Below are 14,084 nucleotides of genomic sequence, written 5' to 3'. Positions count from 1 at the left end.
TAATGCAGTGATTTGGAGGAATTCGTGCCTAATTGCTGTGTATCAGCTCCTTTTTTCATATCCTCTCAACCCAGAGTGGTTTTATTACAGAGTAAGAACTTCATGTGATTTTGGTCATTTGTCATTTTGTAGGGAGGGAAAAAGATCTTAAAGCTATCCATACATAGAATCACCTTACCTGGCTTAAGTTCTGTTATCTTGCAGGTTTCCTGCTGATGTATAAAAGCACAGTCTTAGCAGAAGACCTTTTTTTAATGGTATCTGTATTTTAAGTGATTTGACAGCTTGAATGAACCTAAGAAATAACACAGTTCTTTAAGCCTCTGAACAAAAGGACAAATTATAGAAATGATTTCCTTTTTCCAACCGAGAAAAAGGGCAGAACTTTATAGAATTTTATTTCCTAGGGAAAAAAAAACTAATTCAGAATCATTTTTTAAACTAATACAGAGCACATGTGAAAAGGGCGGTATTACACATCTAACTGCCAAGGAGCTGTACAGCATATTGTAATTTATAGGAAAAGTTTATTTTAATGGGCCTGTCATCCAGTTTCTTTTGTTGCACAAGCAGTAATTTAAATCTGACTGTATCAATCTAGTATGGCTTACCAGTTCGGGCAACTGGATATATTTATCACACATTCATAAAAATTAATATAGGATTGTTGTAGTAATTCCTTTAATATGCTCCATCTTTTTTTAGTAGTTTTAACAGGTAAGAATATATTAGATAAGCCAGATCTAAAATTCAGTGAGCAGAAAAATAAAGAATTATTCTATAAAGATACACTGGAAAGATTTTCCTTTATTTTTATTAACATGCTGATGTTGGCAAAGACTTTAAAACTGAATGTTTTAAAATCTGTAGGGTGAGGAATATATTTAAACTCTGATTAGTAAAGAAACACTTGTAATTTTTATGAAATGTAGGTACTTGCAAGTTCAGTCCAGAGACATTTCAGTAATTCTTTGGAGATTTAAAAGGACAGTAGAGACAAGAAACTGGCAGTTTTCCAGCAGCCAGCTTAGAGGAAGTAGTTGCCAACAGTGTATCTAAATTGGTTTTCCACACTGCCTTAATCTTAAGTAAAAGTATAGCTGTTGACTTTAGCTGCATATTTTCAAGACAAAATTTTAAGGTGTTTCTAAATGCAGACTATTAAGAACCAAGAAGGCTTTTGAGTATCTACTGCAATCATGAATACCAGTTCTGAGTAGGCAGAGCTTGGGAAAATCAACATTTGCAAACTGAAAAATTTTAAACCGCATTTCAGAAATACACATGCCCCTAGTCTAATGCGAAATATTAATTAGCAAGTTAATTCCTACTTACAAAGTCATTTTTATAAACTCCATCTGTTAAGAGTTTTATGTTCCAATTATTTGTATAGAGATCTCTGCCCCCCCCCGCCCCCATTAGATTATAAGTTCCTTGAAATACATTTTGGAGCTCTTGCCAAATATCAGGAAAGGTACAAGTTACTGAGACTACACAGAAGAATCAAGACCGTTCCCACCCTCATCCCACCAGATGAGTAGGTATACTGTGCCAGGCACTTTGGTTAAGGCATTAACCAAGTCTGACAAGGATCCTCCTAGAGCAAACAAGCAGATAAAAAGTATAATCCAAGATAGTAGTGCTGTTATAGAGGTATGAACATATAACTGGGACCATAGGACAGAGCAGCTGCCTGCCCTGAGGGGAAATGGAGTGCTTAACTAAGGTGACATTTCATCTGTTTACTAAGTTGGACCAGGAGTTAGGCCAGACCAAGACAAACAGCTTCAGCGAAGGCAGACTGAAGAAGAGCTTGGAACAATGACTGCAGTGTGGCATAAAGTAGGATGCTCGGTAAGTGATAGGGAAGGTACTGTAAGGCCAGAGAGTGAGGGCTTTTGTGTGCCACCCTTAGGAATTTAGATTTTATCAGAACCCAAAGGATTTTAAGCAGGAAAGCTATTAACTGGTATCAGTGTGGAGAAAGGACCAGAAGGGAGATTGGTGGCAGGAATCATACTGATTTCCCAGTATTATGTATTTCCAATTCCAAGTAGTTAATAGAAGAAAAATCTAGTTTGCTAAGAAAATTGAATCTTTAGTGTCACTTTCAGTGTTAACAGATTTGCTTTTAGCCTATTTGGACTGTCAGATAAAAACTGTATAGTCAGTTCATTTAATATAAACAAGGCTTTTGTTACTCCTATAGAATTTAAAAGTTCCAGTTAATCTGTAATCTCTGTCCCTGATTCCTTTAGGTGTTCATATTTTAAAAACCCATAAAGGGAACAAAAAGCTTAAGACAAAGAATATTTCAATGTCTAATTCTGACTTTGAACTTTCTAATTCATGTATAAGAAATATTGTCTACATATAATATTGCTAGAAAACAGCTACTGGTAATTATTATTCTAGGCAAAGAAACAAAGATTCACACCTTTCTGTTGAAGGGGAAAACATAGGACGTTCTCTCTCTCCATCCCCCCCAATAACCATACATTGTTCTAAGTAACTTGCTCTAACTTCCTTTGTTGTCAGTCTGCTGGTGGTGATGCAGCAATTTCTTGCTGTCCTTTACGACCAGTTCTCTAAGCAGTGGCTTTCAAACTTTAACTGCTATCCCCACAGTACCACACTGTGACTCAGTACACTTGCATGTATAAATAAAACCCAAACAAAAATGAAACAGTACTTGCCTTACTAAATGCAGTGTGCTTTTCCTTTTTATTTTTTAAAAGCGCATCATGACCCACTAATGTGTAATTAACCCACAGTTTAAAAGGACTCTTCATTTCCACTGGGTTAATTCCGTAATTGTGGTACACATAATATGGGCTGGTTTTGTAATTTACTTGAACCTGGTGCCTGGCTCTAGTTATATGCAAGACTGTCTCAGAAATTTGTCTTTAACTGCTCTGTTTTAAATATCCTAGCAGTTAAACTTTCTGTTAACGTTGCTGAAAACTTTAACGCCTGCTCGGCTTTTTATGTTAAAAGATGCTAAAACAGTATCTTTTCCTTTATGTGAAAAAAGATAATACCTTTAAAACAGAATATGTACTTAGAAATGTAACCATCCATTTTTGTTCTGTTTTAGTCAAATACTGGAAATAATGTCAGCAGTAAGAGATGAAGATCCACTGGAACTAGCCAATACGCTATATAACAACACTATTAAAATATTTTTTCCTGACATGTAACTGGTATGTGTCTCCCGTTTTTCCATCATGTACATAAAATTTCATGGTAAAACTTAAAAGTTTCAATAAAGGAATTCTCTGGAAGTTGTCTAAAGAGGTATTATATCACTGTATGCCACCCATGAAGTCAGATGAGAATTTTTTAAAGTCACTTAATGTCTTAGTTTAAAATAGTGAAATCCCCCAAATATTTCATGTTGTAATCTCTTCAAAAGTTCAAAAGGACAGTTTTATGTCAACTCTGCAAACAGATTGGCTAACAAATATAGTGATTTTTACATCAAAAATAGCACATCCTGGTTTATACCAAAGGTTAGTTGATATATAAATAAGCCTGTTTCTCAACTCACACACTCTCCGAATTGTGACTTTCAAACCCAGCTCGACCACAATGCTACTCTCAAATTTCAAAAAAGTGTCTCAATCACTTCTGGCAGCCTATTTTTTTCCTTAGTTTTAAAAATACTCTACATTTAGCATTTATCCTCTGGTTGGTCCAAATTATCTGATTTCTTTGATTTAATACGGTTTCCCCTGATTTGCATTTTTATTCTCTCCCATCCATTTTAAAGAAAAACTAGGGTCCAGAGTTAGATACATTATATACTTCCATTGAGGAATCTTTGGCACAGTTGACGCACCATATTATTACATCTATTAAAAAGTTATTTGTTCAAATTTGTCATAAAAATGTGAAAATTTTATTCTATGTACAATAATGTACACAAATTTAAATAGGTCACCAAAGAGACCAGAAGTAATTGAAGAGGTATATTTACAGTAGCACATCACAGTAAACGGAAAACCATTCACAGATTCAACATTGATACTGTTTTTGTGCTTGGTTACACACTGAAGTGAAGCATATTACTCCATTTTGGATGAACTGAATTTTAAACAAATACCTCAATGATTAGTAAATGCTATTTTAATCAGTATCATCATTAATCAGTTCTTCAGCTGCTGTGCCTGTGTGCTGAATCACTCCATTTCTTTCTCTTTGAGCGTCGTCATCACAGTCTGAACTGTCGTCATTCAATTCCCTGTCAGATTCAGCAGCAGCTTCTCTTACAGCTTCCTCTGGATTTTCATTGGGTGCGATAAATCCATTGTTGTTAGATATATTTGAATTATCCTTGGTATCATCTTCAATGTACACTTTTTGATGGCACATCGGACAAGTATCTTGAATGTACAGCCATTTCCGAAGGCAAAGTGCATGGAAATAATGATTACATGGTGTAATACGAGCAGATGTTGTAAACTCATGATAGCAGATTGCACATACATCATCTATTTCTTGTAGGCGGCTCCCTTTTATTTCAGGAAGTGAATTAATTTTTTTTACAGCAGTTCTACGATTCATGAATGTCTTCCAGCCATTTTTTGCTTGTAAATAGATGTTAAAATAGGCATGTAAGCACATCATACAAGCCCGAATTTTACTTCCTGACTCAAACATCATAGTATAAGCCCCATTTCCAAACATTACCACTCCAAATATAAATTCAATAATATTGCCTGTTGAACGAACATAGTAGACATAATCATCAAGCTTTTCCCAGAGGACATTATAGTAGCCATCAATCATGAATAACGTATAAACAGTGAGAGAAACAATTACTTTTAAGCAGAGTTCCACACAAAAGGCTGTAACTGCAAACAACCATGTATTTAGTGCATAGTGATGCCAAAGAACGTAACTGAGTATAACAGGAAGAATAAACAGGCAAGCAGAGACAAAGAGCACAGGAAAATGTCTACGAAAAGATGACACATGAGAGGCACTGAGAGACATTAATACAGGGTCTGTCATTCCGTGGATGAAATGCAGGACTGCTGTTAATAAAAGGCACATGTTTCTACTTAAGCGAATAAGTCTCTCTTCTGGTCTTAGCCCACTTAAACCAGTCTGAAGAGCCAAAATAAAAAATAAAACAGGTGCTACAAAGCCAAGCCGCCTGTCATCTTCTTCAGTTGATCCAATAAAGGCCAATATTCCAAGACCCAAATAATGGGCTATTGAGGAAATTACAGCACTCATGCCCAGTACAGTGAGTGTGGAATCACATCCACTAATTATAAGATTACAAATGAGGTCCCAGAAATCATCCCAAGAAATAACGAAGGAATCAGTTTCATTTGCCATCCTTAAAATGTACATTAATACCGTAGCCTGAGCTGTAATTCTTGTTAGCCAAAAGACTCTCAGTACAGCTGGGAAACGAATCCTCTTCCATGTGTCCTCCATTAATAACTGTAATCCATAAATTCGATACATGTGCCTTACTAAAAGATAAACGTATCTTGTGGAATAATAAAACCACTTAAGTTTCACTGCCAAGACAAGCACTGTATTTAACGTGAGAATCAAGGAAGAGGTAAAAACTAAAGTCTCTCGGATGTGTAATGGTAGCTCTGTGATTAAGCCTATTACAGGAACCAAGAGATCCAAAATAATTAACTGTGAATAGACGGAATGAATTTGGAGTAGTGTAATGTATCCAATTCCAAATGTTAGCTGTAGAACGATGAGTGCCATCCACAGCGAGGGCCCTTTTCGAGGAAGCAGCTCAATTCCAAAAGCTGATGTGTTGTAGGCACCATAGAAGTCAATGTGCAAAGCAGCATAATAATTTACCAACACTGAAGTTGCAGCTAATAGAAAGGCTGAGCTGTACATGTAAAACTTGAAAAGTGATCGCTGTGACAAGATCAGAACAATACTGGATACAAATATACCTAAAAAAAAAAGAAAGGACATTCGAATGAAACATTTTTAAAGAATGTTTTTTCCACTAACAGTTATGATATTCTTCCTTTAATAAGGAAGTATGAATATTTTCAAACTGATGAATGTTAAGCCTGAATACAATTTAGGCTTAAAGGCCAATAAATGTTTTTTGTAAAGTCAAAGTTCAACAGGACAGATCAAACATCCTTAAAAATCCTACCCCTTATTTTCTAATTTCCAAAGTAATTCAGGTAGTAGTATATGTCCAAATTACTAAATTATCTTCAAGATGAGTTTGTCATGATATACAGTTTAAGAAGTTTGAAACTTGAAAGAACATATTCATAATTAAAAATATTTAAGATAATTCCATTACAAAAACATTAAGAATTAAAAGTAACCCAAATGGAAAACTTGTTCCTATTAAATCTGAGATTTCTTTTTCTCAAACGTGTTCTTTAGGAAATCAAGTTTAAGTTTCACACTTACCCCTAATTCCTCCTTTTACTCAAACTGAACTCCTGCTGGCTCTTATTTTTCCTGCTCCTTAAATTTGAGCATTCTCCTTCAGGTCCAAATTCACTTTTTTTCTGTACATACTTTCCTCAGATACCAGACATTTCCTCCAAGTTTCCTTTTTCCTGTATGTTTGAATCTTTTTCTTCAAATAGTCAACCCTTTTTACTGTTCTTCAAATTACAAAAGTAACATTCAGAAAACCACACGTTTTAATAAATCTCCCCCCCCCCCGTAAGCAACCAATGTATAGTCTGTTGTGCATCCAGCACCATCTTTCTTGGTGCTCTGACAAATTTTTAAGTGAGATTACGATAAACATTATTATCCAAGGTTTCAGCTATAGGAACCACACCCAAATATTCACCTACTTACACTTCTACATTACAACTGCAACACCCAAAACTTCTAAAACCTACTGAACCTACTCTCACCTCAAACAGCTCTTCCTCGCGATTTCCAATGTCAGTCAGAGGTACCATTGTTATTCTCCTAACAGCACCTCTAGTCCCTCATCCTCAAACTCTGACAATCAGTGACAAATTTTACTAATACCTATACCTTCCTTTTCTCAGTGACACCCACCTATTAGTCTGTCTCTGAAAACGCTCTCATCCAAATCCATCTACAAGCCGTCACCAAATTGCCTTTCTTCATGTCTCTGCTCAAAATACTGCAGCAGCTCTGAAATTACTATCAATTAAAACCTACACTCCTTGTCCTAACATTCAAGGACCCAATTTGCTTTAAAGTAATAATCCTCCCAACACACACACCAATGCTCCAGATTTCTTTCCCAAACATACCCCTTCTTCTCTGCCATGATTACAGCTGTATTTACATTCTTCTCTTTGCCTGGCAGAACGGCCCCATCAACTTCCCAAATCCCTGACTGTTCAAATCCTACCCATCCTACAAACCCACTTTTCCTGATACTGACTGTTCCTTCAGCACATCTACAGAACTTGGTGAAACTCCTAGTACTCATACACCACCTGACACTGAAGTTTGTAGTTATCTGAGTAGGTACCTACTAGCAAGCAAGGATCCTACCTTTTACATCTATAGATCCCGAAATATTTTGTAGAAAATAAAATAATTGGGGAAATAAACGTTTCTGTTGAATTCTGTGTTCTATTTTTAAAGGCAACCATAAAATACAGCCCACTTGGAAATTGAAACCTATGAAAAGGTAAGACAAAGCTGAGAAATCGGACCTTGGAGTACCGAAAAAGTGACAAACTCCAAATTAAACATCCATCTATCTATCCATCTGATTTCAGCATGCAACCAAGACCAACACTGCATAATACAATAGAGCCATTCCACAATCTACTGCAGTTAAAAGCAAGGGCCAAGTTCCTCCAAATGATGACTTTGCCCACAAACTTAAAATTTTATCCTGTGCCTATTTGTCAGGTCATTTGTGAAAAGGACAACAAAAGAAAACAATCACCTAGAAGATACATCAACCTCTGCGCAAGAACCACCCAATTCGCTGAACAAGTGGGCCACTAATAATCCTCCCAAAGAGCCCTTTCAACAGAAAATGGGCTTTTTTTTTGAGCAGGTTTAGAAACCCTTCCTGTGGAAGGTAACAGGAAATGGAATTTACTCAGCCACCATATGCCATATGTAATCTTACTTTCTCTACACAGAAAAACAAAAGTATTTTTTCCTGAAACAAAACTTAATCTCCTAAAATGCGTCAAAACAAAACCATGATAACTTCAGTTCTATTATGTTACTTTTTAAAAGGGAGAAAGTCAAGCAGGGACTGTAAATTATTTTTAACTTGCTATTCACAAAGTGGTACATTAATCTTTACTTGTGAATATTCATGAACTGTGCTGTAACTTATAACCAGATCTTTTTATTCTAATAGCTTTTTTTCCCCGATGCTTATTTTTACACAGATTAAGGAATTATTTGGGTTTTAGAAATACTTCTGGACAAAAGAGAGTGTGATAGACAAATAGTGTAGTGAGACTACCTCAAAGTTTGGATGTCTCCTAGCAAGTAACAATCTGATACTTTTTTTTTTAAAGTAAACACCCCTAAAGTTGATTTGTCTCCATTTAATCTTTTTTTAAAATTTATTTATTTTTATTTTTGGCTGCGTTGGGTCTTCGATGCTGCGCGCGGGCTTTCTCTAGTTGCAGTGAGCGGGGGCTACTCTTCCTTGCGGTGCGCGGGCTTCTCATTGCAGTGGCTTCTCTTGTTGCGGAGCACGGGCTCTAGACGTGCAGGCATTAGTAGTTATGGCATGCAGCCTCAGTAGTTGTGGCGCACGGGCTTAGTTGCTCCCTGGCATGTGGGACCTTCCTGGACCAGGGCTCGAACCCATGTTCCCTGCACTGGCAGGCAGATTCTTAACCACTGTACCACCAGGGAAGCCCCTGATACTACTCTTTCTTGATTAAAATTATTCCCCAAGATTTAATAATGACCAAACATTTCAAGAATAGTATAAAATTATTTTAATTTTATTATTGTTTATTATTTAAAATTATTTTAATTTTTAAAATTCTTAAATTTTTCCTTTATACTCATGTTCCTGTGTATGGAATGTAGAATCAGCTCTCATTTCACAGGAAAAAAAAGTCAACTTTCCAAATCTCTCAAGTAATATTCCCTCTCATGGCCTTCGGGAAGTGTTGTCAATAATATCAAAGTTTCATTGCATTTTCACAACTTCAGACATGCAACTCTTGATATTTAACCTGTAGGCCTAAGTAAATTAAGCCCCAGGACAGTTTCCTCATTAGGATTTAAGAGTGACCTGCAATAAGTAATCAAGGCTATATATAAATGCTACTTTATAAAGAAAAATCACCTTGGGACAGTGGTGCATAGAATTAACTGGAATCACAATTCAGGGATCCAATTCTCCAGTGATTAGAGAGCGTCACTAAAGTGCTCAAGGTAGGAAAACGGCAGGTATCAAAATCAATTCAGAGCTTTGAAGATATACATGAACTCAATTCATGAAAGAGTTCAGGGCCTTTTCAATTTGGATTACCAAAAATGAGCAAACAAAACAAGCTGAAAACAAGAAAGAAACCACCATGCATGTTACTCAGCAAAGTGTTTAATTCTTTTATGTGTAAAGTCCATTCATACCCTTAACCTTTCTGGAAGTTGGGGACTAAAAATTAGAAGGAAATAAGACATAACTCCCCAGGTACCTTAAATACCTTTAATATAAAATCTAAAGCAAGCTGTGGAAAAACATTTCAATGCCTGACAGAATAAAGACGGAACAGTACAAAAATGTTTTAACTACATTACTCCCAAGAGAACCATATGCAATGAAATATAGAACAAAGTAAATAAAACATCTTGGGATGTACATCTTGGGATGTCAGTCTGTAGGTGTACTTGACAAACTATAGCATAAAGAAAATTTTTCTATCAAACTCTTACTTTAGGTTAAAAAAAGGGTATTCTAAGTTTTTTATTAATAAGATAAATTTTGCTTTTAAATTAAATTTTTAACTATGTGTTTATTAAAAAGAAATATAGGAACATGATTTTTTTTTAAAAGTTCAACCCTATAGGTATTAAATGAAAAGTTAACCAAGTTTTGCATAAATAAGCACACATTCATGGATAAATACTTGTTTTTGCTTTTTACCCAAAGGAGATCTCATTATAATAGTGGAGTTTTTTAACCTTTTCTAAAAATTACATTTCTGATTACTCATCAAAGAGGGCACCTTTTGATTTACTGACCATTCATGTTTCTTCCTCTGTGAATTGCCGTTTATCTTTTGCTCAATTATTTACGGAGTTGTTTTTCCTTATTGTAGTCATTTAAAAAATATTCTGACTACAGACTCTTTGTAGTTATCTGTAATGCAAATATCTTCTCCAGATGTGTGGCCGCTCTTTTCACTTTTTGATGCTGGCTTATGATTAACGGAGGTTTTTAATTTTAATATCATTGAACTTATCAATCATTATTTAATACATTTGCTTTTACATATTTCTAAAGAACTTTTCCCTTACTCTAACCCTAAAAAAAAAAAATTCTATATTTTCTTCTAAAACTTTTAAAGTTCTGCTTTTCACATTTAGATATTAATCCATTTAGAACTATTTATATATATATTTTATAAATTTATTTATTTATTTTGGCTGTGTTGGGTCTTTGTTGCTGCACGCGGGCGTTCTCTAGTTGCGGTGAGCAGGGGCTACTCTTCGTTGAGGTGCACGGGCTTCTCATCGTGGTGGCTTCTCTTGTTGCAAAGCACGGGTTCTAGGTGCAGGGGCTTCAGTAGGTGTGTCACAGGCTCTAGAGCGCAAGCTCAGTAGCTGTGGCGCATGGGCTTAGTTGCTCTGCGGCATGTGGGATCTTCCCGGACCAGGGCTTGAACCCGTGTCCCCTGCAATGGCAGGTGGATTCTTAACAACTGTGCCACCAGGAAGTCCGAACTATTTATATATTGATGTGAGGTAGGGATCCAGTATAATTTTTTTCACGTGAATAAATAACCACTAACTTAATAGTCTGTATTTACCTCAATGTATTGTATACTTCCAATTCTACCTCTGAAACACATCAAGTTTCTCTACATACATGGGTGGTCTGTTTCTGGGCTTTCTATTCTGTGCTATTTACTGGTCTATTTGTCCACCTCAGTAGTTCTCAACCAGGATCAGTTTACACACCCTCCCTTCCCCTCCAGTCCTCCGGTCACAGTCCCCACACCCCCACCAAAGAATTATCCCATCTAAAATGTCAACGGTATCTCTGCTGAGAACCCCTAAGGCTATCCCAATGCAGTCATAATTACTACTGCTTCACTTCACAGGTTTTCTGAGTTCTTTCTACAGCACCAAAAATAACTATCTCATTGTTTTCAACAATTTCATTGCATGGCTGAAACTGATAATATTGTACAATGAACAGATTCTCTTTCAATAGACATTTAGATTAACAATTTGTTTTTGTTTTGTTATTACCAACAATGCTGCAATGAATACTCTTGCCAACAGTTTTTGCACAACTATATCTTCAGGCCAAGTTCTCAGAACTGGAATTGTGAGTCAAAAGGTATACGATGAATTTTAGTTGATAGCACCAAATGGCTTTACATAGAAATAACACCTTACAAAAATTGTTTAACTTCATCTATTTCCCCATACTTCTGCCAAACTAGTTTTTATTCAAACTTTGAATTCTTCACGAATCTCATAAGTGAAATTTTGTTTTAACTACATTTGTTAAATTATAAATAAGGCTGAGTAATTTTTGTTTTGCTTATTGACCATGTGCATTTCATTTACTGTGAAATGCTTATCCTGGGCCCATTTTTCTCTGGGAGTATAAGTTTTTCTTATTGACAGAGTAAAACTTTTCTTAGTACTTCAACTAAATATGATGCAAATATTTTCCCCTTAATGTGTCATTTTTAAGAATCTTTGTAAAAAAAGAATTTTTTCATAAAGAAGTTTTTCATTTTTATGTACTCAAATTTACCCTTGTAACTTCTGGATTTCCTTTTATGTTTAGAAAGGACTTTCCACTTCAATGAATTGTCATTATATGAGTAATACTATTAAAACAAACTCCTATGCTTGCATTTTCTGCCTTGGATTTAGGCTTGTTAATTCAGCATTACGCTGCACTGGGCTGCATTTCATTTAGCATTGAACACCTCCTAAGAATAGCTTAATATTCTTAAAAGTTATATATATTGTGATATGACCTTATTTGGATCTCCAAAATGAGATGCTTTATATTCTGACTTGCTGAAATTCTCTTATTAGTTTGATACCAAATAAAAGTATAGTGTAGTAATAGTTTTTTGTAGGGGTAGAAGACAAAATTCTTCAGACACTAAATAAAACTGGATACAGAATAGATTTCCATGTTTACAATTCCATTTTAAGGAAAAAGGTGAGAGTGACAAATTTTGAGATTTATATACAGTAGCACAGAGAGGTCTACAATTATTAAAAAACTAACCAGATAAAACAATTGATTTCAACCATCCTTTGGTATCTTTTACACACAAACCTGTCACTTTCCATAACAAATAAGATGCTTCATCGAATGGTCCTCAAATAGTTAAGACATTTGTTTTTATTCAGGATGAAATTTTTTACCACCAAAACCAGTTTCTAATAATTTTATCATTCTTACAAATGTCATAAATTAGCATAATTACACTGCCATAATGTGAGGAGCAGTCAAATGATAGATTGGGAAAATATTTTGTATCTCTCATAAAGTCTGACCCAGAGAATACTCTGGGATCAAAATTTTCAAATAAACAGCACCAACATTGTGCTGATGACTTCCAAAAACTGAAATATCTGTAACACAGTATGGTCTTAATTGAAGTATTAAAAAAAATTTTTTAAAGCTACCATGTTTACCAGTAGCTAACAATTAAATGGCCCTTACTAGGTTCCAGGTACTGTTACAAGAACTTATGTCCTTATTTATTGCCCTTAACACTCTATAAGAGAGATACACCATTATGATCCATCTTTAAAAAGGTACCGATAAGAAAAGGGAGGCACAGAGCAGGTGTAACTTGCCTGAGGTCACATTCTTCTTTAACCTCTCAAATGCAAACTTCCATGATTTACTACAAAAATAAGAAGCATGGATATAGTACAAGGAAAACACCAGATTACTTTATTCAGTGTTCTTAAGCTACAAAAGATTTAATTAAAGAAAATACTCCTTTAAAGCTCCCTAGCCTGAAGCTCAACTCTGAGCACAATGCATTAAAGCACCTGGTCCCCAAGGGGCTCTCAGAGGCTCTGTAGTTACATGCCAGAAGATCACTCAAGACAGTGGCTACACTACTGGCAGAATGAGTATGTGAATCCTCTCAAACCCAGTTTTGTTTTGGTTTCTTTTTTCCAGCTCCTCCACCATGGCCTCCTCCCTCCTCTCAAAGCAGAAGCAGGGAAAGCCCCTCCTACCACCCTCGAGTCCATGTTACAATACATTTGGTTATTCAGTGCCCAAAACTACACTTGGTAATCCCAAATTTCATAAAGTTCCCTAGAGCCTCTGCTCTCTCTCTAGCAAACTCTCTCTTCTCCTGTGGGGTTCAGGAATAGAAGTGATCAGTGTTCTCCATTTCTCAGTCTCCCCAACCCAGGAGTCAGCACAGGTCTTGACTGCACGCATGTCATCAATTAATGTGGAGAGGTACCGCGGGGAGGGGTTGGGATCTATCAGGCTCAGCTGGGACCACCTTTCTATAATGAGACAAGCAACTGCCTGTTAATTTATGATCATAATGAGTGACTTCTAACTGGCAGGAATAAAATGCTTTCCCAACAGGTCCCCATTCTTATTAATTTCATTGTAACATTATTTAACTAACCTCACTTGTATTCCCTGACTATCAGAATTAAACAAAATATGTTAAGTACAAAACATTAAAGCTAGCTAATGTTCTTTTTTTATTGGGGTATAATCAATAGATAACATTATATTAGTTTCAGGTGTACAACATAATGATTCGCTATTCCTATACATTGGAAATCACACAGCTCCATTTTTGCCACAAATAAGAGGGCATTACATTTTGCAGTGGTAAGCAGGATGGCTGGGATTAAGTAGCTGGTGGGTTACTGAGAAGTCTTGTGCTAAAGAACATCAC

The 14,084-nt window shown here is 35.8% G+C and overlaps 2 protein-coding genes across 9 annotated transcripts in view; one reads left to right on the top strand and one right to left on the bottom strand.

Moving 5' to 3' along the window:
• Nucleotides 1-3,284, top strand: part of TATDN1 (TatD DNase domain containing 1) — a 38,252-nt gene extending 34,968 nt beyond the window's left edge. For 4 of the 5 annotated variants that reach the window (XM_060128506.1, XM_060128509.1, XM_060128507.1 and 1 more), the window contains one exon: nucleotides 3,098-3,284. In XM_060128506.1, coding sequence (XP_059984489.1) covers nucleotides 3,098-3,200 — 103 coding nt within the window. In that variant the 3' untranslated portion in view covers nucleotides 3,201-3,284. Of the gene's footprint in view, nucleotides 1-1,750; nucleotides 1,855-3,097 lie in introns of all 5 variants that reach the window. The other variant, XR_009536560.1, reaches the window with a different exon arrangement.
• The window catches only part of RNF139 (ring finger protein 139), a 29,445-nt gene continuing 15,634 nt past the window's right edge, over nucleotides 274-14,084 (bottom strand). The window contains exons 1-2 of one of the 4 annotated variants that reach the window (XM_060128504.1): nucleotides 6,424-6,611; nucleotides 3,349-5,942 (exon numbers count right to left, since the gene is read on the bottom strand). In XM_060128504.1, the coding sequence (XP_059984487.1) occupies nucleotides 4,129-5,883 (1,755 nt within the window). In that variant the 5' untranslated portion in view covers nucleotides 5,884-5,942; nucleotides 6,424-6,611 and the 3' untranslated portion in view covers nucleotides 3,349-4,128. Of the gene's footprint in view, nucleotides 5,943-6,423; nucleotides 6,612-13,081; nucleotides 13,678-14,084 lie in introns of those variants that run through there. The other 3 variants (XM_060128503.1, XM_060128505.1, XR_009536559.1) reach the window with 3 other exon arrangements.

The sequence above is a fragment of the Lagenorhynchus albirostris genome, chromosome 17 (genome assembly GCF_949774975.1).
Source record: "Lagenorhynchus albirostris chromosome 17, mLagAlb1.1, whole genome shotgun sequence".
NCBI lineage: Eukaryota > Metazoa > Chordata > Mammalia > Artiodactyla > Delphinidae > Lagenorhynchus > Lagenorhynchus albirostris.
Note: the sequence above shows the minus strand (reverse complement) of the source record. Positions and strands in the feature narration are given on the sequence as shown.